Raw genomic sequence first — 23,578 nt, forward strand, 5'->3', positions numbered from 1 at the left:
TTTGTTATCCAAAATGCATTTGAATAATGTGTTGGTCATTTTTAGCTGGTTTGGACAAAATGAAAGAAGAAAAACTTATTCAGAAATAATTTATGCCAGTTTCTCATTTTAGTTCTGGACATGAGTGTTACCTTGCATTTTATTTTTTGGCAATGAAATTGCTAATAATTTAAGTGCTTCTTGGTTTGCTCCTAACTCAGGGTTTTCCTTTGAAAAGGTTGTTAACTGGTATTGAGAATTTGAAGTTTGTTTCCACTTGTTTGGGGGATATATATATATATTTTATTACCATTAAAGACTTTCTATGAAATAAAGTCTGAAACTTGAAGGCACAGACCTGTGGAAGTTAATAGACAACAGAATAACAGGCTCTGCTAAGCAAGCCAACGTGGCCCCTGGTTTGTAAAGATACCTTGTGTCTAATCAGTCTGTCAAACAAGGCAAAGGCTCCACAGTCTCCCTCCCAGCAGCATATTGTACTAATGTGTTCTGCCGTTATACCTTTTTTCTGTTGACAGTTATTTTTATTTTATTTTTAGCAAAGGGATTTTCTTTCAGTGAAAAAGAGAATCTCAAAATGAGACTCATGATTCTGGTGTAGAGCTGCTTTTCTCTATAAATAAATGCTGTAATGAAGCAGTTATATTAAAGTACCAGCACCATAATTGATCAGTGGTGGGGACAAAATAGTTAGTGTGTTTAAAGGCAAAGCATCCTGGAGTGAAAGCCTTGGTAAACTTACAGTGCAATCGTAAAGAGAATTACTCCAATCTAAACCCATTCATTTCAGTGGGCTTAGACTGGAGAGACTCTGCATAGGATTGCACTGGAGGCCCTGCCTTTCAGGTGGGCATCTCAGCTGCTTTGCTATCTCCAGAGTTGTGTAGAAGAACAGCTAATGTTACTTCTGATGGAAGCATGACTCTTACCTAGCAAGAAATTGCGTCCGACAAGCCTTTACAACAAGCAGCATTGAGCGATGCATTAAAGTCACTGTTCTCAATCAGATTTTTTCACTAAGGTGATATGTGATGACAAAGAAGGAACTAGTGCTTTTTTTCAGATATGAGGGTTTTCATTTAAACAGTGTTCTGTATTCCATGGTCTGAATTCAAAATCAGTGATAAATGGCTCACCGGAGGAAGGCATCTCTTTACCACACTAATCTCATACAATGGTTTAACATGCTAAAACTGCAAGAGTGTAAAGCAGATTTTGTATAGCTGTTCGGCTGCATTTAAAACCAAACATTAAGGCATGTGGTTTTAACATCTCTTACTATAGATCCTTTTGAGAAATTTTACAGAAATGTTGAATGCCTCAGGGAACCCTGGTAGCTGATGATATTTAGGATATTGTTGCTTATTGAAGAAAATAGGGTTTTCTTTTAGAGCAGTGCGCTGTGAAACATCCTTATACATCTGCTCCAGGATACTATGATTAGTTTCAAAAGAATGTAACAACTAAATATCAGTCTCCCCAACAGCAGATCTAGTTCGAGCCAGCATATTTTAAGTTTGACTTTTTAAATTGGTCTTTCTGTGCTGTATTTAATTCATGATAAGAGAAATGGTCATATATATATGTTTGCACTAAGTAACTAAATTCTCCATCACAGTTATTCACCAAATTCTGTACATACATGAAGGTGGCTCAGGGTAGTTTGCTAAAGTAAACCTTAGAAATCACCAAGCACCCTGCTTCTTTAATGAAGACTACTTCGTATAAAGAGCCATGAGCCTATAAACCCTTATGGCACTTCTAGACATATAGTTATATAGCCCTGGGCATCATTGGTCCACTCAAAGTTGTCGGTGCATTAAATTTTCCTTCTCCAACTAGAACCTCAGCATCCTGTATGATAGAGGCATAAAGCTTAGGAACAACACTGTAGTAATTGTTTTATGTGTTGCAGAATCTTTTAAGATCCTAGATTGGTTAACAGAAAGCTGTTTGCATTGCAACCAAGTCAAAGATAAAATAGTCATCTAGCATTGAATGAGCTAAAACTGCACTCCAAATTCACGGAGACTGTCTGATGACAGGAGCCCTTGGATGAGATTTGGAGAGATGAGCATTTTCTGGAAAAGAACAGTTATTCCTGTAAAAAATGGGGGAGGGGTGTGACTGAGTTGAAAGGGATGCGCTTTTGTGCACGTCTGTTGGAAGAGGGTGCCGTTGTATTTATGTCAGTCACTTTGTGTGTCTGGACACAAAATGTGGAGCAACACTTTTTCTGTGTTATAGCAGATGGTTTCTTATGTATTATTTACAATTCTGCCTTTTTTCTTTAAATGATGTGTAGATAGATTTCAGAGAAATTAAACACTGTTTATTAACACTGATGTTCTGATTTCTCTTTCTAGAAGGATACAAGTGTTATCATAGCACAGTTTTTGTATTGCTTGTTTTCTACAATAGCCAGCACTGCTTTGTTTTGTTTTTCCTGGTTCTTAGAAACATTCTTTGCCTTGTAGGGCATGATTTTTTTCTTAAACAAGCACAAACCTGGAATTAGACTGCCTACACATTTTCATTTTTTGCAATGTATTAATGTGCATGTTTCAAAAGCTGACTTGGGGAACAAAATTCTGTTTCTGATTCAGCCCCTGGCCATGTAATTTTCAGGTGTAATTTAGATGCTCTTGCATTTTGTCCCTGAAAATCTCTCAAGTGACAGAAGAGACTTGGCCATTCATTCTGTGATATTCCTGTTACCAAGCTTTAATACGTTTTAATTTTCAGAAAACTTGGCGTCCACCTGCAGATAAGGCAGCAGGGGCTTAATGTTCAGAAGAGTCCTTTTTCTTTCTTGAGAGCCTGTTGTTTCCACTGGGGTAGTGTAGCAAAGTCCTGTCGAGATACTCCAAAGATAGTAACAAAATCTTCCTCTGACAAGTAATCCTATAGAAGGAGAGAAAAGCAAGGAGGAGCTAGAATGATATGTTGCAGTAAAGATTCCTCATCGTCCAGATTTGTTGAGAGCAAGAATGGTATCGTTAAGATTAGAGGCTGATCTGTGGGCAAGATGGAGTGAAGTGGGAATCCCAATGAGCAATTTCTCAGCGTTCTCTAAACTCTACTTTTAGAATCCATATAAATTATACTGAACATGTAAAAATGGATTTTAAAAATATTTGCCTTGATTGGTTTATCATGGCTGCAGTGGCAGCATAAAATCTATATTGGGGACAGTCGGGGGTTATACAAAGGGACAGATAAAGCGTACAGTAGTTGTGGCTTCTATAAACTTGAGCTAGATTGCCTTTGAAAGTGGTTCACTGCGTTCCCCCCCCCCCAACTGATATTTAACAAGGTTTTCAGAGTCAAGTATGTTTTTACTTTTTATTTGTACTTGATGCTACAGTTGCAACACTTGGAGGTGTGAACATGTGTGATGCCATAAACAGGACGCTTTCCTTCTGTGGTTAAACAGCAGCCCCCACCCCCCACGGATCTCTCACACAGTTCATATTTTTCAAAACAAAATTGCTTGTGCACTCTGGCCTACAGTGCCTTATTTAAAAGTTCTGTTAGTTTATTTTTAGAATAGAGCAGTGTGCTAACCTCACAACTGTGTAGGAGTTACCCAGGCCACTCACAGGTTTTGTAGGGGTGTGTACTGGTTTCAGGCTGGGATTTCCACACCCAACTACAGGGATCCAGCTGCTACATCATGCACTGCTCTGGAAACACGGGAGATCCCTCCCAACACACGGTCATTTGATGTCTTACCTCCTTTCTGCTGGGATTCACATCCTTGGGTAGTTCTTCTGCAGGCTTGTTCACCAGTTGCTCTGGCGGGTATGTACCAATTGACAGCTTGGCAAAATTAGTGTTGGCAGTGAAAATCTCTTTTGCCTCAACAATTTCCTGAAAAAGAAAAGGGCATTCTAAGCTAGGCTGTGTGTGTATATATATATTAATAGCTGTTACTATACCTTAATTTGGTTTAATGCAGAGTTGTGCACACTGAGCGGCTCTTAATAACCACACTCTGGAGGTGTGGGGCAAGTGACAGCGGCCTCAGAAGTGGAGGATTCCAAATGAATTTAAAGTGTTAAACCAGTAACATAAATGGTGCTGTAGCTGTGTTTCAGTTTGTGCATCTAAAGTGCCTTTAATACCATTTCTTTAATCATTCCTTTTCTGTTAGACCCTGGCCCTCTGTTGCTTATAGCAAAGGTCGTAAAAATAACTGCCAGAAATCCAGCTGCCCCAGTTTGTAGACCCCTGCAGAAATCACAGCCATGACAAGAGGTTTTGGTGATCATCCTAGAAACAACCTTGCTGGATTTATGTTGTATTAGCAACTGCCCTATTGAAGAACCTAGATTTGTGGGGCTTGCTTGTGCATGGGATGGGGGGCGGGGAGCCAGGAACAGGAGGAAGATAGGGGAGGGGTACAGTGTAGCAGAAGGTGCCTAAGAAGCCCTCACTGAGGCCTCATGAGCAGCCGGCAGGATGTAATGTGATGAGAATTTATATTCGGTTACGCCTTCTTTGTTGTTCAAGAAGAAAGTGGCTTGAAGGATTCGAAAGGTCAGGTTCTCTACCCATCATAAGCTGGCCGGAAGGCCTGCCTCTGGAGGTGAGCTGGAATGACAAAATGTGTCTAAGGCATGTTGTCTCTTGTCCTCTTGTGATGTTCAGGGGAGAAAAAGAAGTTAGTCTTTCTGGAGCCATGGCTCCTTGCTGCAGTAAATAATCTGTTCTGGCAATCCACTCTTCAGTGTTTATACACGGCAGCATCTTAGGTACCCACATTCACTCCATCCCCTTCGAGGTGGCTTGGCCCTATTTGTTGACTGGAAGAAGACAGCCAAACCAGGTTGGGGCGGGGGGTGGGGTGAGGCGAAGCAGGCCACAGGATAGGGTGTTATGATCTGTCATAAATATCATTGTCGTTGGTGAACAGAACAATATCAAAGGAGGGGCTGTATTGCCGCAACAACCAAAGCATATGTTTTGTGAGCAGAAGGAACTTTAGTCCCTAGCATCCCTAGAAAGGATCTTATGTATCAGGTATTGGATAAGAGACATTCTCTGCCTGACATCCTGGAGAGCTGCTGCCACTCAAAATAAGCAATCCTGAGTCAGAGTGACCAATAGTCTGGTTTGATGTAAGGCAGCTTCATCTATTCACTGTTCATTGCAAGTGGACAATTGAGGGGCCCCCCTTTGCATTTGACCTCCTTTAACTTCTGAAGTTATATGGAAATAAGATAGCCTTTCCTTCACAATGGCTCTAACAACAGACACACACAGTGCAGCAGTCAGCGCTGTCAGGAGAGCTGGTTCTCCACTTGCTTCTGTGACACTTACTGAAGTGAGATCGCTGAGGCTGCTGTCGTCTCCAAGTTCAGCTTTCAGTTCCTCATAGGTTTTCTTATCCTGTGGGAAGATAAATCAAAAGAGCCAGCGTGCTATAGTGAGCTTGTTTGCAGATACCGAAGATTTAAAGACACACACGCAAAACTCTACGCAATCCCAAAAGAGGTTTCCAGGCTTTGGAGGCAAAGAGAGCGTCCAAAACAAGAGCCAGCGCCACTCCTTCTCACGCTGGAATCGTGTCTCTGCTCCTAGGCAGTCCATAGCAGTCAAACCAGCTGTAGTTCTGTATAAATTGCAAGGAGGATCAACTAACGGACCGGGGAGGGGTTGTCAAAGCCATGGTCTCTACATGTTTCTCGCCAGCCTAATATTTGGACAGTAACTGCAGAAGAGTTAGTCTTGTTGGGCCCAAGAAAGAAAGCTTTGCTGTGTCACTCACAGTCCATTTGAGGGAATCCCACGCCAGGAACCAGCCTGTGAATGTTGGAGGTTCACAGCCTTGTTTCACAATGACTACAGGGGTATCAAGGTCACGGCCACTTGGATGGCTGTGCAGGTACTCTTGGGCAGTGATCACTGCTGCTTCCTTCTCCGCCTCATTTGCCTCTTTGCCAATCCAGAAGAAGACCTACGGGTGAAGCAGTTCAAGTTAATAGAAGACAGGATCCACTGTGAGCGAGAGGGTCCTTTCAAAATCAATTTCCCTTTCCTAGTGAGTGCAATATTTCATACATTTATACTTTTTTTTTCCTGTCATGGAACTCAAGGTGTGGCTTACAGCAGAGTTCAAGGAGGTCGTGGCTTGGCTTTTGATGCTGCTGGGCACCTGGCGCTGATCGCAGACTGCGCCCTTACTCTGCTGCTGTTACTCTCTGCCAGGGTTTCTCTTTTGCCATCAATTATCCGATCTTTTAAACGAGTGACATCATAGGGAGTGACAGCATAACTTGGCTCACCATGTACAAGATCTATTTTCTGTTCATCTTACTTTATCTGCCCATTAGCAGTTGATGGGCTGTTGTCTTGAACTGGCCTCTTTTTGTAACATCGCCCTGCCCCCTGGGTGCCCTTCTGTTGTGTGCAGCTTTCGAGTGGATCTGCTGAAGTGAACTCTGCCTTATGAAGGCTTACGTTGCAATGAGGAGGAACATTTTATGTGCAATTGTATAGTAGGAGCAAATGCTTTTCTTTCTTGACTGATGCATCTGCCACCACACTCAGACCCACCTGATCCCAGACGTCCAGCAAGAAGACATCATCTTCTTCTAAGTCATCTTGAGTAAAATTTGGAATTTCTGTAGCAAGGAAGGTGCCTGTTTTATTGGAACATTCAAAGAGTCGAGGCATGATGGAGAGGGTTTCTTCCTGTAACCTGCACAGAAAGGTAGAGGGGTGCACCAGGTACTAAAGTAGACTCACCTTCATGTTACCTGCAAAGGTACGTAAGAACCCTTTTTGGCCTTGTATGCTGCAAAGTAGCACCATGATGTGTAATTTGGAGAACTGCTGTGTGGTTGTCTGGAGGGGTGTGCTTAATTCATCTATCTCCCACTTGTGGAGATAACTGCTTCAGATTGCCCCTGAAGTGTCCTTGCAGTGGAAAAACCAGACCTGTGTGTGTAATCTGCCACTGAAACCTCAAAGCCAGCAGGGGCCTCTATGTGACTGAAGATAGATTGGTGTTTGTCCACACCAGGCTTTGGCATCGTGAAGTCCGCTCTAACTATGCTTAGAGGCTCCCATAGAGCTAGGAGACTCTGTCCAGGCTATCTCGCCATTGGGAAGGGACTAGTGTGCTCAGGAAAGGGCCTGTCAGTTTGCAAGAGGGTGTACTTGGTGTTACTCCTCACATAAGGAGTTGGAACCCCTTGTCTCAGAGTCTGGTGGAGATGTTACCTTTTGTTGTTGGCATATTGAGTCTTTCCACCCAGTGCAAGCCAGAATTCAGCAGGCTCCTGGCCTTCAGCTATCACCACTTTCTCCATCTTGGAGAGGAGGTCAGCCACAGCCTTGGCCATCTCCCTTTCATCTCCACTGCAGCCCTGTGAGAAGGAACCAAGGGAGGGGGTTAAGGAAACAAGACCAAGCATGCTAACCTGTATCACCTCAAATTCTTGCCTGCCCATTAAGTCATACTCCCCCCCCCCCGAAAATGGACATGTGACAGAAGTCATTATTTACTCCCTATCTTTTTGATTGACTAAATCCCCCCCTTTCTTGCAATCCTGGGGTGGGAGTCTTATTTGCTACATCTTCAACTGCAAATGTATTTATTTATATTATTTATACCATGCCTTTCTCCTCAGTGGGGACCTGAAGGGGTTAACATTGTCCTTCGCTTCATTTTATCATCACAAGAACTCTCCGAGGCAGGTTAGGCTTTGGAGGGGGGTGGCCTGAGGTTGCCTAGCAAACTTCCATGGAGGAGGGGGAATGTGAACCTGGTTCTCCCAGATCTAACACAATAACTGCTGCACCTTACATAGTACCCCATGGCAGGAGCGGATACCTACCTTCCCATACCAGAGATAGCAGCAAGTCTGCGATTTGAGAAGAAAGACATCGTTGGAGTTGAGGGAGGTGGCACGGGGAGCAACCTCAAAGGCCTTGGTGTTGTACTCGTTGGTCCCATGAACTTGGAAAAGGCGGGTGGAGGGTGCTGGGTCTGTGTTGCCAGCTCGTGAGGTGCCACCCTGGCCAAAGGGGGGATGCAGAAAATTTTAAGGTTTCAGCATTGATCCTGATTTCTGGAAACCTAATTGTTTTCTAGGACAAATTATCCTGACTTACACACATTTGCAGAATTCGTGTTTCTTTGAGGATGGATACATAACCTTGATAGCAACCTAACCTAAATTCTCAACTGGGTTTTTTTTTTGGGTGGGGGGGTTGAGAAGGAAGAACAAGCAGAGTTTCAATATCTCTATGCTACAACCCAAACTAACTTGGAAGGCCATGGAAGAGGACTCCATGAAAACAAGTTCATCCAGTCTACCCACACTATTCCCCTGAATAGTGAAAATTTAAACTTTTGTAAAGTCTATATCTTATCCAATATTCTATCAGAGAAACACAGAGTTGGGCACTAGAGGCTATAACTTGCTGCTGTGGGATTGTCTGAGGAGTGCCTTCTCTTCCAAGGGAAGAGAGTCTATGACCTGTCTAGGAAACCTGTTTTGGATTCCTCTGATAGGAATGAAATCTGCATGTCTAGAATTTACACTTCTGGCTTCTTGTCTTAGTCTCAGAGCATGGAGTGAACAAATGTTTTCTTCCACCTATAATCCAATGAGAGAGTCACACTGCACCAAAAGGCAGCAAAAAAGTAACTGAGTGGAGATAAGTAACTGAGTGAAGAAGTGAGAAATGTATTTGTATGTGGCCATAGGCCTTCACAAAACATCATCCACAAAGTAATACAATATTTAAAAAAGACATGTACAAGAAAATAAAATCTAGTAGGGTTAACATGGATATGAAGCACCAAAAACATCATCATTTGTGGGATAGTAACTGAGTGCAAAACATACTATCCCACTATGATGGAAGTAATAAAGTAAGATGTACAATTCTCCCTTATTCAGTGCAAAAGAATTGCCTGATGTTGTAGAATCCAGTTATTTGTTTGTTGGATTTTTATCCCGGCTGCTATCCCAACCAAAGCTGGGCTCGGGGGGCGTCACAACACATATACCATAAAACAGCATTCAATTTCACAAATATTAATTAAAACCAGTAATTCCCAGTTAAAATTGATTATAATAAAATCAAGACAAAGCATATGTCTTAGTGTATGGGGGAGTGGGGGGGGGGAACAATCTGAATCAGCCAGGTCCTACTCACTGCGTATACCACCATGCGCCCCTTGAAAATGGCCATGAGGTGGACAGGCTCCTTGCCCATGGTCACTCGCACCTGCACAGGCTCATTATTATACTGCTGGTCCAGAATAACAGCCTGGTAAGCAGAAGCAGTGATCTCATCCTGGCTGGCATGGCGGCCCTGGAAAACAGCAAACGGGAGGCTGATTTGGAAGGGAGAGGATGTAGTAGTTACCCCAACATCTTTTGGAGGACAGAGGACTTCATTCTAAAATACAACCCAAAAAACCTTACACAATTATGACTGTGCTGTAAATTATGGAATGCAGGTTACTGCAATCTAGTGATACTCTTCAGAATCCTGAGAACATCAGCTTCTGGTTTTTAAAGAATAAATAAAAAGATCAGGTTTCTAGCTCTCATGACTGCATAGAACGGGTGGGGAACCTCCGGCCCGCAGTTGTTTAAGGCCCGTGACATCATTTGTTGCGGCCTGTGGACTCTCCCACGGAAGCTGCCGCCATTGCCACCGCAGGGCTGCATGAGTGCGTGTGTGGAAGCTGGGAAGGCTTCACCCAGATCGTGCAGGGCTGCTTGTGTGCATATGTGTGTGTGTGTGGGGGGGGAACCGGGAAGGCTTTTCCCAGATCGCTCTGGGCTCATGCGGCCAGGTGCATGTGTGTGGGGAAGCCGGGAAGGCTTTCCCCCGATTGCGCTGGGGCCAGGTGTGTCTTTGGGAGAAGGCTTTTCTCTCTTTTCTTCCTCTTTTTCTGTCACTCTCCTTTTCTCCCTCTTTTTCTGTCTCTTTCTCTGTCTCCCTCCGTCCTTTTCTTTCTTTCTCTTCCTTCCTCCATTTCTCTTTCTCCCTCCCTCTCCTTCCTTCCTTTCTTTCCTTCTTTCCCTCCCTTCTTTCCCTCCCTCCCTCCCTCCCTCCCTCCCATCTGTCAGGCTGTTATCTCGGTTTAGATGTTTCCTTTCGTTTCTCTGCTGAACCGTCCAGACTCAAGGACGGCTACACATACCAAAGCCTGGGAACGCCACTCCTGGGAAATAATGCTCTGTTTATGCTTTGTAATCTCCCGCCATTTCTCTGCCTTATATTTCCAAATAACGGGCAAGACAACCCATAGCTGTCATCTTATCCTCAATGCACTGTATTGCCTATTTGACCAGTAAAGCCATCTGCTTGGAATCTGATTGTCTCTGTGGTGATTTCTGGTTCGATGGGTCAAGAGCTCACATTATGACAGCTATCCCTACTCTTCTTCATCGATTCTTTAGTCAGGCTGGAGCCCCGGAGGGTTCGCCTGCCACTCGGATGGGAGCTAGGAGGTCGCTCTCCGAGTGAACCGTGACTACTGCTTCTTGGAACCCTGGAGTCCTCATCTGAGGATCCTACCCTTCTACAGGACATAGTAGCTGAACTCTTTAGGACTAATTCAGAGGTTTGCCGCTTGAGTGGACTGGTCCAGACGCAGTGGCAATCTCTGGTGAGGGTTCTCTGGATGTTAACGTCGGAGGATACTAATGCTTGTTTAGACCTCCAGGATTTTGATCAGTTGCTGGATGATGCCCGGCTGGCAACTGAGGACTTACAAATACTAACCGGTTTGTTGGATAAGCTTTTTGCCCGTGAGACTCTCTCCTCCACGACTCTAAGGCGTCCCGTCACCTCGGGGAAAGGTGCCATGGTGGGAGCCGCACCAGCAAGTTTTTCTTGGTACCCAATGCAGCTGACTGTCAAGCTGAAGCCAAGAGGATCGCTATCCAGACAGCCCTCCTCACGGATTGTACAAAGGATACCACGGTAGCCACCTTGGCTCAACGTTTGACCCCGACGTTCGGGGCTGATGCACCCACGGTCGTGGTCCGAGTGCAACCATTGTTAGGTGGGGTGCCCGACCCCCTCCTCATGCTCCTGGAGATAGAACTTTTACCACACGTTACCGCAGCTACCGCTCTGAGGCTTGAAAGCGCACAGGCTCTCGCGGATAGGGAAGCTGCTGATGCGGCTAAGGCAGAGGCCGAAGCTCAAGCCGCAAGGGATAAGGAGCAGCAGTTGGCTGCAGATCGGGCGCGGACAGGCGGACGCCCCAAAGACTCCGGATGGAGCGGTCCTCCATTGGGTCTGTCGTTTTCCCCGGTATTTGCCCCGTCACGCACGGCCCAACGCGCACGCCGCCTCGCAGAACAACGCCAAGACTCCGGGGAGTCCGAGGAAGAGGACTTGTATGGGGACAGTTCTCAATGGGCCACAAGTTTTCGAACAAGCAAACCTCACCGTACAGGTGGCCCGGGAGAGGACGTTCACCTGTTAAGAGCTCAGAATCGAGAGCTATCTGGCCGTGTAGATCAACTCCAGGAGCTAATGGAACGCTTGCTTCAGGACAACAGGCAGTTACAGCGGGCCCTGACAACCTCGGCACAACCCGTTCCACAGGGGGCCGCAGTACCGGTTCAGCAGGGAGTGCCAGGCCAGCCACCTGCCAATGTGCTTGTTCAACCCCTGGTCCCCGGATGTCCCGTTTTACCTACACCCGGGGCACCCATGCAACAGGGCCAACCCATGCCCGGTCCTTGGAAACAACTCAAATTGAAAACTACTTACGATGGATCTCTTGAAACCCTGCCCTGTTTGTTGCATCAGGTAGACAGCTATATGCGGGAACAAGGACAATTCTTCCCTACAGAAGACAGCCGGGTTCGCTATGTGGCTTCCCTTTTGACAGGTAAAGCAGCCGACTGGATGGTCCTCCAGTTCGACACCCGATCCCGCTCTATCCGTTCCCTCAACAATTTCATGACTGCCTTACGGAGGAGGTTTGAGGATCCCTTTATGGGGGAACGAGCCAAAGCGGAGCTTCTACAATTAAGACAAGGCTCTACTCCAGTTCGAGAGTTTGCCGATGAATTCCAGAGACTAGCAAGCAGAATTGTGGACTGGCCCGAAGCCACCCTAATTCACCATTTCAGGGAAGCCTTACACCCTGACATTCTAAACTGGTCGTATATGCGGGGTGATCCCGACACCCTCGAGGATTGGATTCTATTAGCCGAGGAGGTGGAAAGCCGCCGGCGCTTTATTTCCCTCGTCCGCCAAAGAAACAAGGAGAAAAGCGTCCAAAAACCCCAGCCCAAGGCACCGCTCCCCAATCCACGGAAGCCCGCGCGTCCACCCCAGGATCGCGAAACACGGTTTCAAAGAGGAGCTTGCCTCACTTGTGGGGAACTGGGCCACTTTGCGGCAGCCTGCCCACATCGCCCTGAACTCTTTCGCCTCAGCATGGCAACCCGAGCTCGAGGACGACCTCAACGCAGAGGCACCGCGGCCACCCGCAGTGCAGCGCCGGGAAGACCCACACCCTCTGCACTTCACGTTGAGGACTCATCTAACCTTCCTACATCGAGTGACCCTGCCGGGTCCTGGATTACAAATGCCCCATTGGGGGACAACTCTCCTTCTTCTGATGAAGAGAACCCATGGAATCCTCCAGCTTTGAACCTGGAAACCCCCCTTGATTTGTCAAAAAACGGCTCCGGTCTGTGGTGAGTGGAGCGTCTCCACAGACCCCTGCAGAATCTCCTGCTAAACCGAAAGCTCCCACCAAGGTGAAGGAAGTGGAAACCACCGTTTATGTGGACGCAGTTTTACAACACTATAAAGGTGGTCCCCAACTACCCATTAAGGCACTCATTGACTCCGGTTGCGGTCGCACTCTAATCAATGAGGCCACATTTGCAGCACTCAAAGTCAAGTCCGAGGCTTTACCGGCCCCCGTCCAATTTGCCCAAATGGACGGAAGCCATTTCAAGGGGGGCCCAGTTGATCATCGCACTACAGGGGTGGCGATGGGTATTGGCTCCCACTGGGAGCAAATAGACTTTACCATAGCCCCTATCCGATTTGAAGTGGTCCTGAGAATTAACTGGATTAAAGGTCATAGTCCCAGTATAGACTGGGAGACAAACACTATCTCCTTTGCCAACCCCAAATGCGATCAGCACCGACAGCAAGTTGCGGTGCTGTCTCCACCCGCTCCGGCATTAACCTCCGATGTCCCATCACCGCCGTCCCTACCTGATGTATACCAGGACTTTGCGGATGTCTTTAACATTAAAGAATGTGATGCCTTACCCCCCCACCGCGCCACTGACTGTGCAATTGAGGTGGTGAAGGACTGCACATTAACCAAGAGTAAGATTTACCCTATGAGCGCTTCCGAGCGCACTGTACTACGGGACTTTTTGGACAAAAACCTTGCCCGAGGGTTCATTCGCCCATCGAATGCTCCCAACTCAGCCCCCACGTTTTTCGTCCGAAAAAAAGAGGGCGACTTGCGCCTATGCATCGACTTCCGAAAGCTCAGTGCAGTTACCCAAGCCAACGCCTACCCTATACCGCTGATTTCAGATATTTTGGGACAATTGCAGGAGGGACGTATATTTTCCAAGTTGGACTTAGTAGAAGCCTACTACCGCGTCCGTATCCGCGAGGGAGACGAACCCCTCACTGCCTTCTCTAGCTGTTTTGGAATGTTTGAATTCCTTGTGATGCCTTTCTGGTTAAAAGGAGCCCCGGGGGTCTTCATGCAACTCATCAACGAAATCCTCCACGATTTACTGTACCGCGGGGTGGTAGTTTATTTAGATGACATTCTTATTTATTCTAAAACCATGGATGAGCATGTCGCTCTGGTCCGAGAAGTTCTGCAGCGCCTGCGCAGTCACCAACTCTTTGCAAAGTTGGCTAAATGCGAATTTCATCAGAGCAAAATAACTTTCTTGGGATATATAATCTCCCACCATGGCCTTAGCATGGACCCGGCCAAGGTCCAATCCGTCCTCGATTGGACCCCTCCCTCCAACCGCAAGCAAGTACAACAGTTTCTGGGCTTTGCTAATTTCTATCGCGGGTTCATCCCTAACTTCGCCCAAGTGGCGTTGCCCATCACCGACCTTCTGAAAACAAAGGGTAAAGGAAGCTCTGCTACGTTACCCTCCGCTAACATACTGTGGACTGATCAATGCCAGGCCGCTTTTGTAGCCCTCAAACGCCTTTTCACTTCGGAGCCCGTGCTACGGCACCCAGACCCGCATCAAATGTTCATTGTGCAAGTCGATGCCTCCGACGTGGCTATGGGAGGGGCCCTTCTCCAAAGAGGACCAGATGGTCTCCTTCACCCCTGCGCTTACTTCTCAAGGAAGTTTGCGCACTCCCAATTGAACTGTCCCATTTGGGAGAAAGAAGCATCAGCCGTTCACCATGCACTTACTCTGTGGCGACAATTCCTGGAGGGGTCTAAAGTACCCTTTGAAGTCTGGACCGATCACAAAAATCTAGCTGCCCTCACGGGGACCCATAAATTGTCCGCGAAACAACAGCGTTGGGTGGATTTCTTTGCTCAGTTTCGTTTTGTCCTGAAGCATGTCCCTGGAAAACAAAACGTTCTCGCAGATGCTCTCTCCCGAATGCCTCAGTACCCGGTGAAACTCGATCGGCCAACAGACTCTTTATTTACGCCCGCGCAAATAGAAGCCCTACCCGTGCTGGCTGTACAAACCCGATCCCAAACACTGCCCCCACAACGGAAGCACGCAGTAGCCGACGCACCAACTCCTCCAACCCAACCGGCCGCCAAGCCACCTGCAGTCAGCGCACCACCGCACGTAAGCGCTTCCCCCTCGTCGACCCCCAGATCTGCTCCTGCTTCCACCGTAGATAAGGGGGGGGGTTCCCGTCTCCGAGTCTTTCTTAAATTTTCTTCGGGCACAATGCCTTATGGAACGCTCTGCTCAAACCCTGCCTCTCGATGTAATCGAACAAGGAGGTTGTTGGTACAAAGACTCGAAATTATACGTCCCCAAAACGCTCCGAAAAGAAGTCTTACATTTGGCTCATGGAGTAAAAACAGCTGGACACTTTTGGTTCCTAAAGACCCTTCACCTGTTGCGCAGGCAGTTCTGGTGGGGGGGAATGCGTTCTGACATTGACTCTTTTATTCGCAGCTGTCCTGTTTGCGCCACGGTCAAACGATCTCAAGGCAAACCCCCAGGACTACTGCAACCACTTGAAATACCCACAAACCCTGGGAAGTGATTGCTATGGATTTTATGACGGATCTCCCTCTCAGCGGGGGAAAAACTGTGTTATGGGTTATTTTCTAAGCAAATACATTTGGTTCCATGTGCGGGGATCCCCTCCGCTCAGAAGTTGGCCCGCCTCTTCATGTCACATGTCTTTAGACTACATTCGTTTCCGCGCAAGATAATCTGCGACCGCGGAAGTAGTTTCGTTGCTAAGTTTTGGAAAGCTTTTCTCAAATTGGTGGGGGTGGAGCAAGGGTTGTCTAGTGCATACCATCCCCAAACGGATGGTCAAACTGAACGTGTCAATGCTGTACTCGAATGTTATTTGCGCTGTTATGTCAATTACCACCAAGATGACTGGGTGGAACTGTTGCCTTTTGCAGAATATGCCTACAATAATGCTGTACATCAGTCCACAAGTTTCAGCCCGTTTTATGCGGTGTATGGACAGGACTTCGGTCCTATCACCCCTGTAGAAAGATCAGAGGGGGAGGGGGATACCGACATTGCCTCTTGGGCACACACCCTCCGTACAACATGGCCCTGGCTGGTTAGCAACCTGGACCGAGCGAAGCGCAAATACAAGGCGCAGGCTGACAAGCATCGTTCCCCAAGTATGGACCTGCAAGTGGGTGACCTGGTATACCTTTCCACCAAGAACCTGCGCTCCACCCGTCCTTGCCATAAGCTCAGTGCTAAATACATTGGCCCATTTCCCATCACCCGCCTCATAAATCCTGTCACGGTGGAACTGTCTCTCCCCAAAACTCTGAGGCGTGTGCACCCCGTTTTCCATGTCAGCCTTCTAAAGCCCCATGTTGCTTCCCCACAAGGCACCCGGAGCCGCCTCCTGAACAACCCATAATGGTGGGGGGAGGAACATTTCAAGGTCTCCAAAATCCTGGATTCCCGCATACACCATGGGGCCTTGCAATACCTGATCCGCTGGAAACACTTCCCCCCCGGCCTATGACGAGTGGGTTCGCGCACGGGATGTCTCCGCCCCCAAACTCATCAACGCCTTTCACAATGCCTACCCAGACAGACCAGCCCCCTTGCCGGATGGGAGGGGGACTTAAGGGGAGCAGGATGTCAGGCTGTTATCTCCGTTTAGATGTTTCCTTTCGTTTCTCTGCTGAACCGTCCAGACTCAAGGACGGCTATACATACCAAAGCCTGGGAACGCCACTCCTGGGAAATAATGCTCTGTTTATGCTTTGTAATCTCCCGCCGTTTCTCTGCCTTATATTTCCAAATAACGGGCAAGACAAGCCATAGCTGTCATCTTGCCTTTCATGCACTGTATTGCCTATTTGACCAGTAAAGCCATCTGCTTGGAATCTGATTGTCTCTGTGGTGATTTCTGGTTCGATGGGTCAAGAGCTGACACCATCCTTCCTTTCTTCTCTGCATAGCCTATCCTAGGGTTGCCAACCTCCAGGTGGTGGCTGGAGATCTCCTGCTATTACAATGATCTCCAGCCAATAGAGATCAGTTCCCTTGGACAAGATGGCCACTTTGGCCATAGAGGGCTATAACATTGCAGTCCCTCCCCTCCCCAAACCTCGCCCTCCTCAGGCTCCCCCACAAAATCCTCCCTCCGGTGGTGAAGAGGACAAGGCAACCCTAGCCATTTCCCCTACCCCTGGCCGGGAGATCTACGCCTGGTATGCCCCCCGAATGATGTTATAAATATACAAGTGGCCCTTGGCAGGAAAAAGGTTTCCCACCCCTGGCATAGAACATGCAAGCAGTTTCTATTACTGGAGACAAAGAAATTGACATGGAGGTTTATGTAATCAAGAGTTTTAGTCTCCTATGTTTTTTTCTCTCTCCTAACCAGGGGTTGTGTCTGGGGAGAGTGCCAACCAATCCCACCCACTATTTATATTTCAGAGTGCATATGAAACACCCCTAAATGCTACCTGGGTACACTTAAATCTCCCCTCTTACAGTAAAATTTGCTGTCCCCTCCTCTCCTCATTTATCAATTTACTGTCCTGCAAGAAGATCTTCAATCCACATTTTCATGTATATGAAAACAGAAGATGTGTTGGGGCCACAAAAGTGCTTGATTTGGGGCCCAGACACTTCTCATCTCTCCACCTACCTATATTGGTACCCAGATGGTATCTGTATATTTTCATAGAGCAACAGTAATTTTGGCAGGAGGTGTTAAATTAATGAACTGATATAGAGGGAAAGGGTTAACCCCTGCTGTCTTGTCTAGTTTGGTGCTTGCTTTCCTCTGCCTTGCCCCAATGCTCACCTGCCAAATATAGATGATGTAGTGGATCTTATTGTAAACTTGGTACTTGTAAAGGATGAGGTAGCAGTCACCACTGTAGAAATGCCCAAGCCAGCGACTCTCCACTGGCATCAGCTCCAAGTTCTCAATTCGCCAGACCTGCCGAGGGGAGAGCATTGTATGAAGAGCTGTAGACATTCCAAGCAGAGAGTGACAACCCTGGTCCAAGGACGCTTTCCATTTTTGGTCAAAGTAGGCAGTCTAAAGTGACAAGGCTGATCTCATCAGATTTACTGCAGCTCCCTCCACCCAGCAAGTTGCAACTGACTTATGGTGATCCCAGCCAGGAGCTTTCAAGGCAAATGAGAAGCAGAGGTAGTTTGCCATTGCCTTCCTCTGCACAGTCTTCTTTCCCATCCAAGTACTAACCCAGCTTAGTTTCCAACATCTGACTAGATCTGGCTATACCATATCATTCCACATACCCCACTTCCACCTGACTTCCTTTTTATAAAACCACAAGGTAAGACCATTTTGCATTTTCATAGGCTTGCAGAGCTAAGGCTACGAAGAAATCTCTGACCTTTCTTTGCCTTCTAACCCTAGTGTCTCATAAGTCATCCAACTAGTCTCATATCCAGCTCAGAGATTTACAACTGGGGAGAGATTGGTCAGGTTTGCTCCTTACCTGCACCTCTCCAGAGCCATCATCCACCATCCTGTGCTGGGCAGCCATCTCAGGCTTGGCGTGCAAAGTGGTGGCATCAAACTTCACCTGCTCCACTTTGGCTGTTTGAGAGAAGACAGGCAGATATGTAGATAGGCCTGGAGTTACCAGCACAGCTGTGTCTTGGACCATGTTACACCAAGGGTGGGCCATGACAAGATAGGAAGGGGCTTGGAAAAGACACATTGACAGGTATCCTGCAGTCCACTTCTGAGCATAATAGCTGTTCCATTAGGTACATTGTTGGGCTAAAAAAAACCCATTGTAGCCAAAGACCTTTTTTGCACAAGGCTAGCATTAGAATGCTGGTCTAATTTCTTTAATAATTCAATTAAATAATGGTGTCACACAGCAGGAAACAGGAAATGTTCATGATTGTGCCAGTGTGAGACTCCAGCACCTCGTTGCGTTTCTCTCATAAGGAACTTTACTCCAGACATAATTGAGAGTTTAAAAGTTTTATTTAAGAAAGCCAGCGAGTTCAGTGGGTCCGTTGAGACATAAGGCTAGAATGCAGACATGGGGAAACACCAGTACATTTAAAGGATTCATACAATAGGATTGATTAGTTTCAGGTCACAATACAAAAGGGCCGAGTTGAGGCAGAGTTGCCTTGATGATTTAGGTATAAGGAAACAATACAGAAGGTAACAGCCGTTAACTATTCACAGGAAAAACCATACATGAAACTAATGTGTGAAATAGCTAGGTGATTGCCAGGGCTCCCAGGCATTGTTCCGTGGGACCTGGTGACTCAGTAACGGTTAGCCGGGCAGGTCTCCATTGAGGTGTAGATGACGGGGGATGGGCAGAGGCCGAAAGCCAGGAAGCCTTAGCTGACAGCCAGGCACAGTGCTACTGCTTACTCAATGATCCTAGCATTGACAGAACACCATTTAATTGGTGATGAGTGCCACTGACATTTAATTTGATACATGTGATTATTCCCCCAAAAGGAAACCAAGCTGTAAGGGAACCAACATGTCTGTGGCAACGGGGCAGCAGGAGGAGGAGAGAAAGGAATCTCAACGAATGGAGCCACAACCGACACAGGAGGAGGGTGCATGGAAGAATGTGACCCAGAGGAGCAGGAAAGTCAGGACTCATTCTTAGGAAGGGAAAGAATAATATTACAAATTAATGACTGGATGCGTAGATGGTGTCATCAAGAAAGGTTTGGATTTCTGGACCATGGCTTACGCTTTTGAGAAGAAGCTCTTCTATCAGGAGATGGTTTGCACCTCACAAGGGTAGGAAAAAATGTGCTTGGTGAGAGCCTTGCCAACCTGATAAGGAGGGCTTTAAACTAAATCCTATGGGGGAGCGAGACAAAACTTAAAGCGGAGCATGATGACAATAACTGGAGACTAGAACAATAAAGATTTGCAGGGAGTGGCATGTAAGCAAGGAAACATAAACTCGCGGGTAAGTACAGAAACAAAAACCTCGGGGCACATATACCATGGATTCTGATGTCTTTACACTAATGCGCAGAGTATGGGAAACAAGCAGGAAGAACTTGAAGCCCTAATACAGGAAGGGGATTTTGACCTATTAGGCATTACTAATACTTGGTGGGATGTCACTCATAATTGGACTATTAAGATTGAGGGGTACAACTTGTCTAAAAGGGATAGACAGATAAGGAATGGGGAGGAGTATCATTGTATGTCAAAGATGTGTACACTTGTGAAGAAGTACATGAATCTGAGCATGGTAGTGCAGTTGAGAGACTATGGGTAAAAATAAAGAATAAGGGGGAAAGGAAGGGGGGAAAGGAGGATCTGGGTAAATACCGACACATCAGCTTGACTTCTATACCGGGAAAAGTTTTAGAACAAATCATCAGTCAGTCAGTCCTTGAGCACTTAAAAAGGATGGATCTGATCACTAAGAGCCAGCACAGGTTTCTCAAGAACGAGTCATGTCAGACTAATCTTATCTCCTTTTTTGAGAAAGTTACTACCTTGCTGGATCAGGGGAATGGTGTAGAGATAGTTTATCTTGATTTCAGTAAGGCTTTTGATAAGGTTCCACATAGTATTCTTGTTGAAAAATTGGGAAAATGTGGTTTAGATCCTATTACTGTTAGGTGGATCTGTAACTGGTTGACACCCAAAAAGTGCTTGTTAATGGTTCCTCATCCACTTGGAGAGAAGTGACTAGTGGAGTGCCCCAGGGATCTGTCCTAGGCCCTGTGTTGTTCAACATCTTTATAAATGATTTGGATGAAGGAATAGAGGGGATGCTTATTAAATTTGCAGATGATACTAAATTGGGAGGGGTAGCAAATGGGGGTTGGACGAGATAACCCTGGTGGTCCCTTCCAACTCTATGATTCTATATGGTAGAAGACAGAGCCGGGATACAGGATGATCTTGACAGGCTGGAGAATTGGGCTAAAACTAATAAAATGCACTTCAACAAAGATAAATGTAAAGTTCTGCATTTAGGTAGGAAAAATCAAATGCTTAATTATAGGATGGGGGAGACTTGTCTGGGCAGTAGTATGTGTGAAAAGGATCTGGGGGTCTTATTAGACCAAACACTGAACATGAGTCAGCAATGTGATGCGGAATCTAAAAAGGCAAATGCGATCTTGGGCTGCATCAACAGAAGTACAGTGTCCAGATCACGCAAAGTGATGGTATCGCTTCATTCTGCTCTGGTTAGACCTCACCTAGAGTATTCTGTTCTGTTTTGGGCGCCGCAATTTAAGAAAGATGTAGACAAGCTGTAAATAATGTTGCAATGATCAAGAAACAAGGTGGCTTATAACATCAGCTTCCTCCAACCAGCATTTTGGACCTCCATTCCTATGTGTGTAAACCAGAATAGAACTAACATACTTCCACATCAGAATGCCTTTTGGAAATACAACAGAGCTGTTACAGAAACACGAAGGAGATTCCCCCACTCTCTTCTTAAACTTAAGGGCAAGCAAGTCATAAAAGCTTCCTTCCTCTCCTTCATTGTAAGGGTCCATGTCAATCAGAAGCGGGCTGCCTTGATCAGGTCTCCTGATCTGACCAGGCTTTAGGACTTACCCACTTTACCAACTGAGCTGGTCTTGCCAAAGCCAGCGGTCTGGTTGGGGACAGTCCATCTTTGAAAGAGCTGCTTAAACACTGCAGATTCAGAACCATCATTTTCAGTTTCCACACCGGTGGTAGGTGGATAGTTCTTAGCTTTGATGAAACCCTGGGGGTGGGGAAGAGAACAATGTCACAAGTGGGAGAGGGTCGTAACCAAGGAACCTGCCACTGTGTATGGTGACACTGTGCCTTTGAATTAAAGCAACAACTAAGAGAGGGAATGGAGCTGCTTTCTTCATAGGTCAGAAGGATGATTGGGTGTCCTGTGTGTTCCAGAGGGCCAGCTGTGTTAGCCTACTAACAGAGAGCCAGCGTGGTGCGGTGGTTAAGAGCGGCGGTTTGGAGCAGTGGACTCTGATCTGGGGAACCAGGTTTGATTCCCTGCTCCTCCACATGAGCGGCGGAGGCTAATCTGGGGAACTGGATTTGTTTCCCCACTCCTACACATGAAGCCAGCTAGGTGACCTTGGGCCAGTCACAGTTCTCTCAGAATTCTCTCAGCCCCACCTACCTCACAGGGTGTCTGTTGTGGGGAGGGGAAGGGAAGGTGATTGTAAGCCAGTTTGAGTCTCCCTTAAGTGGCAGAGAAAGTCGACATATAAAAAAAAATTAGTCAAAGCTGAATTCTTGGGTAATATATGTATGCCTTCTTTTATGATGACATTCTGCTTTCTTCATAAATATAGATACAAATATTTACACTGCTCTGCCTGTAAGACATGCTTATAATATTATAAATATCTCCTTACTCAAGGTAAAAGAAAGCAGGCTTGAGATTCTAGGTTGTAATCTTGACTTTGGAACACCATACTACCCTAGTTCTTGTTGCAAATCAATTGTCAGGCAAGGACTCAGCTCTATGAGGCACAGAGTTCCGTGAACAAAGTTCTTTCAAAATCAGGCAGCTGGAGTACAATTCCAATTGGGAATGTGGCATGAGAAAATGGGGTGCTTAGACCTCCCCCCTCCTGCACCATTTTCCTGACCTGAAATGTTACATACAAGTACCACATCAGTATCTCTTCCAGTAACTAGATGTCCAGGAAAGAAATGTGGGTTCCCTTAGGCATATGAAGCTGCCTTATACTGAATCAGGCCATTGGCCCATCAAGGTAGGTATTGTCTACTCAGACTGGCAGTGGCTCTCCAGGATCTCAGGCTGAGGTATTTCACATCACCTATTGCTTGGTCCTTTTAACTGGAGATGCTGGGGATTGAACCTGGGACCTTTGAGCATGCAAAGCAGAGGCTCTTCCACTGAGCCACAGAGTTAGTGAGTCATTGTGTGTTATCCCTATGGATAACACGATACCACCATTTATGTTTCTTTTTAATTCCCTACTTTATTAAAGGAATTGGTTGGTCTGTCTCATTTTTGTTGCTGTCATTGATTATTCTTTTTCCCCCATTTTACAGAATTTGTACATTTATTGTACAACATTTGTTCATTTATAAACACATGCCATTTCTGTCCAATCGATACACCATGATGAAAAATGTATACATTTTAATGAGAAAAAATTAGTATGCAGATACAGAAACTAGTACAAGACTAAAAACTCAAAGTTTTGTTTCTGACAAAGAAAGATCAAAAGTGAAAAGGTGATATTCAAAAGGAACTAAAAACATGCAAAATACATCCTCATCCCTCGCTATCCTATATCTGCAGAATGTCTGTCAGGAAACCTACCAAAGCAAAAGCCTTAGTATTTTTCAAAATTGTAAAACATGTTTACTGGTGATTTTTGGTGACAGAGGCAGCTAAACTCATTGGGCAATACAAGCCTTTAACATTTTTACATTAAGACCTTGATCCAAATAAATTCAAACTAAGAACTTGCACGAGTACTAGTGACACATGCATATTAGTCAACACCCAGAATCATGGCAACCGATGTCCCTTTCAGAGGCAACAGACTGCGAGGAGTGCAGAGACTGCCCCAAAATCTCCAAAGAGTTCTGATGTCCTGCAATTGTGCCTTGTCAAGTAAAGAACGGAACGGGCCACGGCTTCTCCTCCAGCCCAAGGTGAGGACCGTGCCTCCATGCTCCTCTGCCAAGCTCTCACTCACCAGGGCCCGTGTCATGGCTTGCTGCTTCTCTTCCTTGCTAGAGTTCCTGCCTTTCCATACATAGATCCTTACACCACACTGGTCTAAGATGTAGCAGTCCTAGTAGGAAGGAAACAGATCCAGATACGGTTTTGTTAGAAAGCAGCTATGCGAGGGGTGGGAACCCTTATTAGGGCCCCCCACTTCCTTGTGCT

General features: G+C 46.2%; 1 protein-coding gene across 1 annotated transcript in view; it reads right to left on the minus strand.

The window, feature by feature from the left end:
• Positions 1 to 2,790: 2,790 nt before the first annotated feature.
• VIL1 (villin 1) overlaps positions 2,791 to 23,578 on the minus strand; it is a 31,744-nt gene continuing 10,956 nt past the window's right edge. The window contains exons 8-19 of the mRNA XM_056861097.1: positions 23,385 to 23,483; positions 21,265 to 21,418; positions 18,179 to 18,279; positions 17,512 to 17,649; positions 9,178 to 9,336; positions 7,848 to 8,027; positions 7,231 to 7,376; positions 6,562 to 6,706; positions 5,774 to 5,962; positions 5,311 to 5,394; positions 3,736 to 3,852; positions 2,791 to 2,904 (exon numbers count right to left, since the gene is read on the minus strand). Coding sequence (XP_056717075.1) covers positions 2,791 to 2,904; positions 3,736 to 3,852; positions 5,311 to 5,394; positions 5,774 to 5,962; positions 6,562 to 6,706; positions 7,231 to 7,376; positions 7,848 to 8,027; positions 9,178 to 9,336; positions 17,512 to 17,649; positions 18,179 to 18,279; positions 21,265 to 21,418; positions 23,385 to 23,483 — 1,626 coding nt within the window. The remainder of the gene's footprint in view (positions 2,905 to 3,735; positions 3,853 to 5,310; positions 5,395 to 5,773; positions 5,963 to 6,561; positions 6,707 to 7,230; positions 7,377 to 7,847; positions 8,028 to 9,177; positions 9,337 to 17,511; positions 17,650 to 18,178; positions 18,280 to 21,264; positions 21,419 to 23,384; positions 23,484 to 23,578) is intronic.

The sequence above is a fragment of the Euleptes europaea genome, chromosome 15, assembly GCF_029931775.1.
Source record: "Euleptes europaea isolate rEulEur1 chromosome 15, rEulEur1.hap1, whole genome shotgun sequence".
Classification (NCBI taxonomy): Eukaryota; Metazoa; Chordata; class Lepidosauria; order Squamata; family Sphaerodactylidae; genus Euleptes; species Euleptes europaea.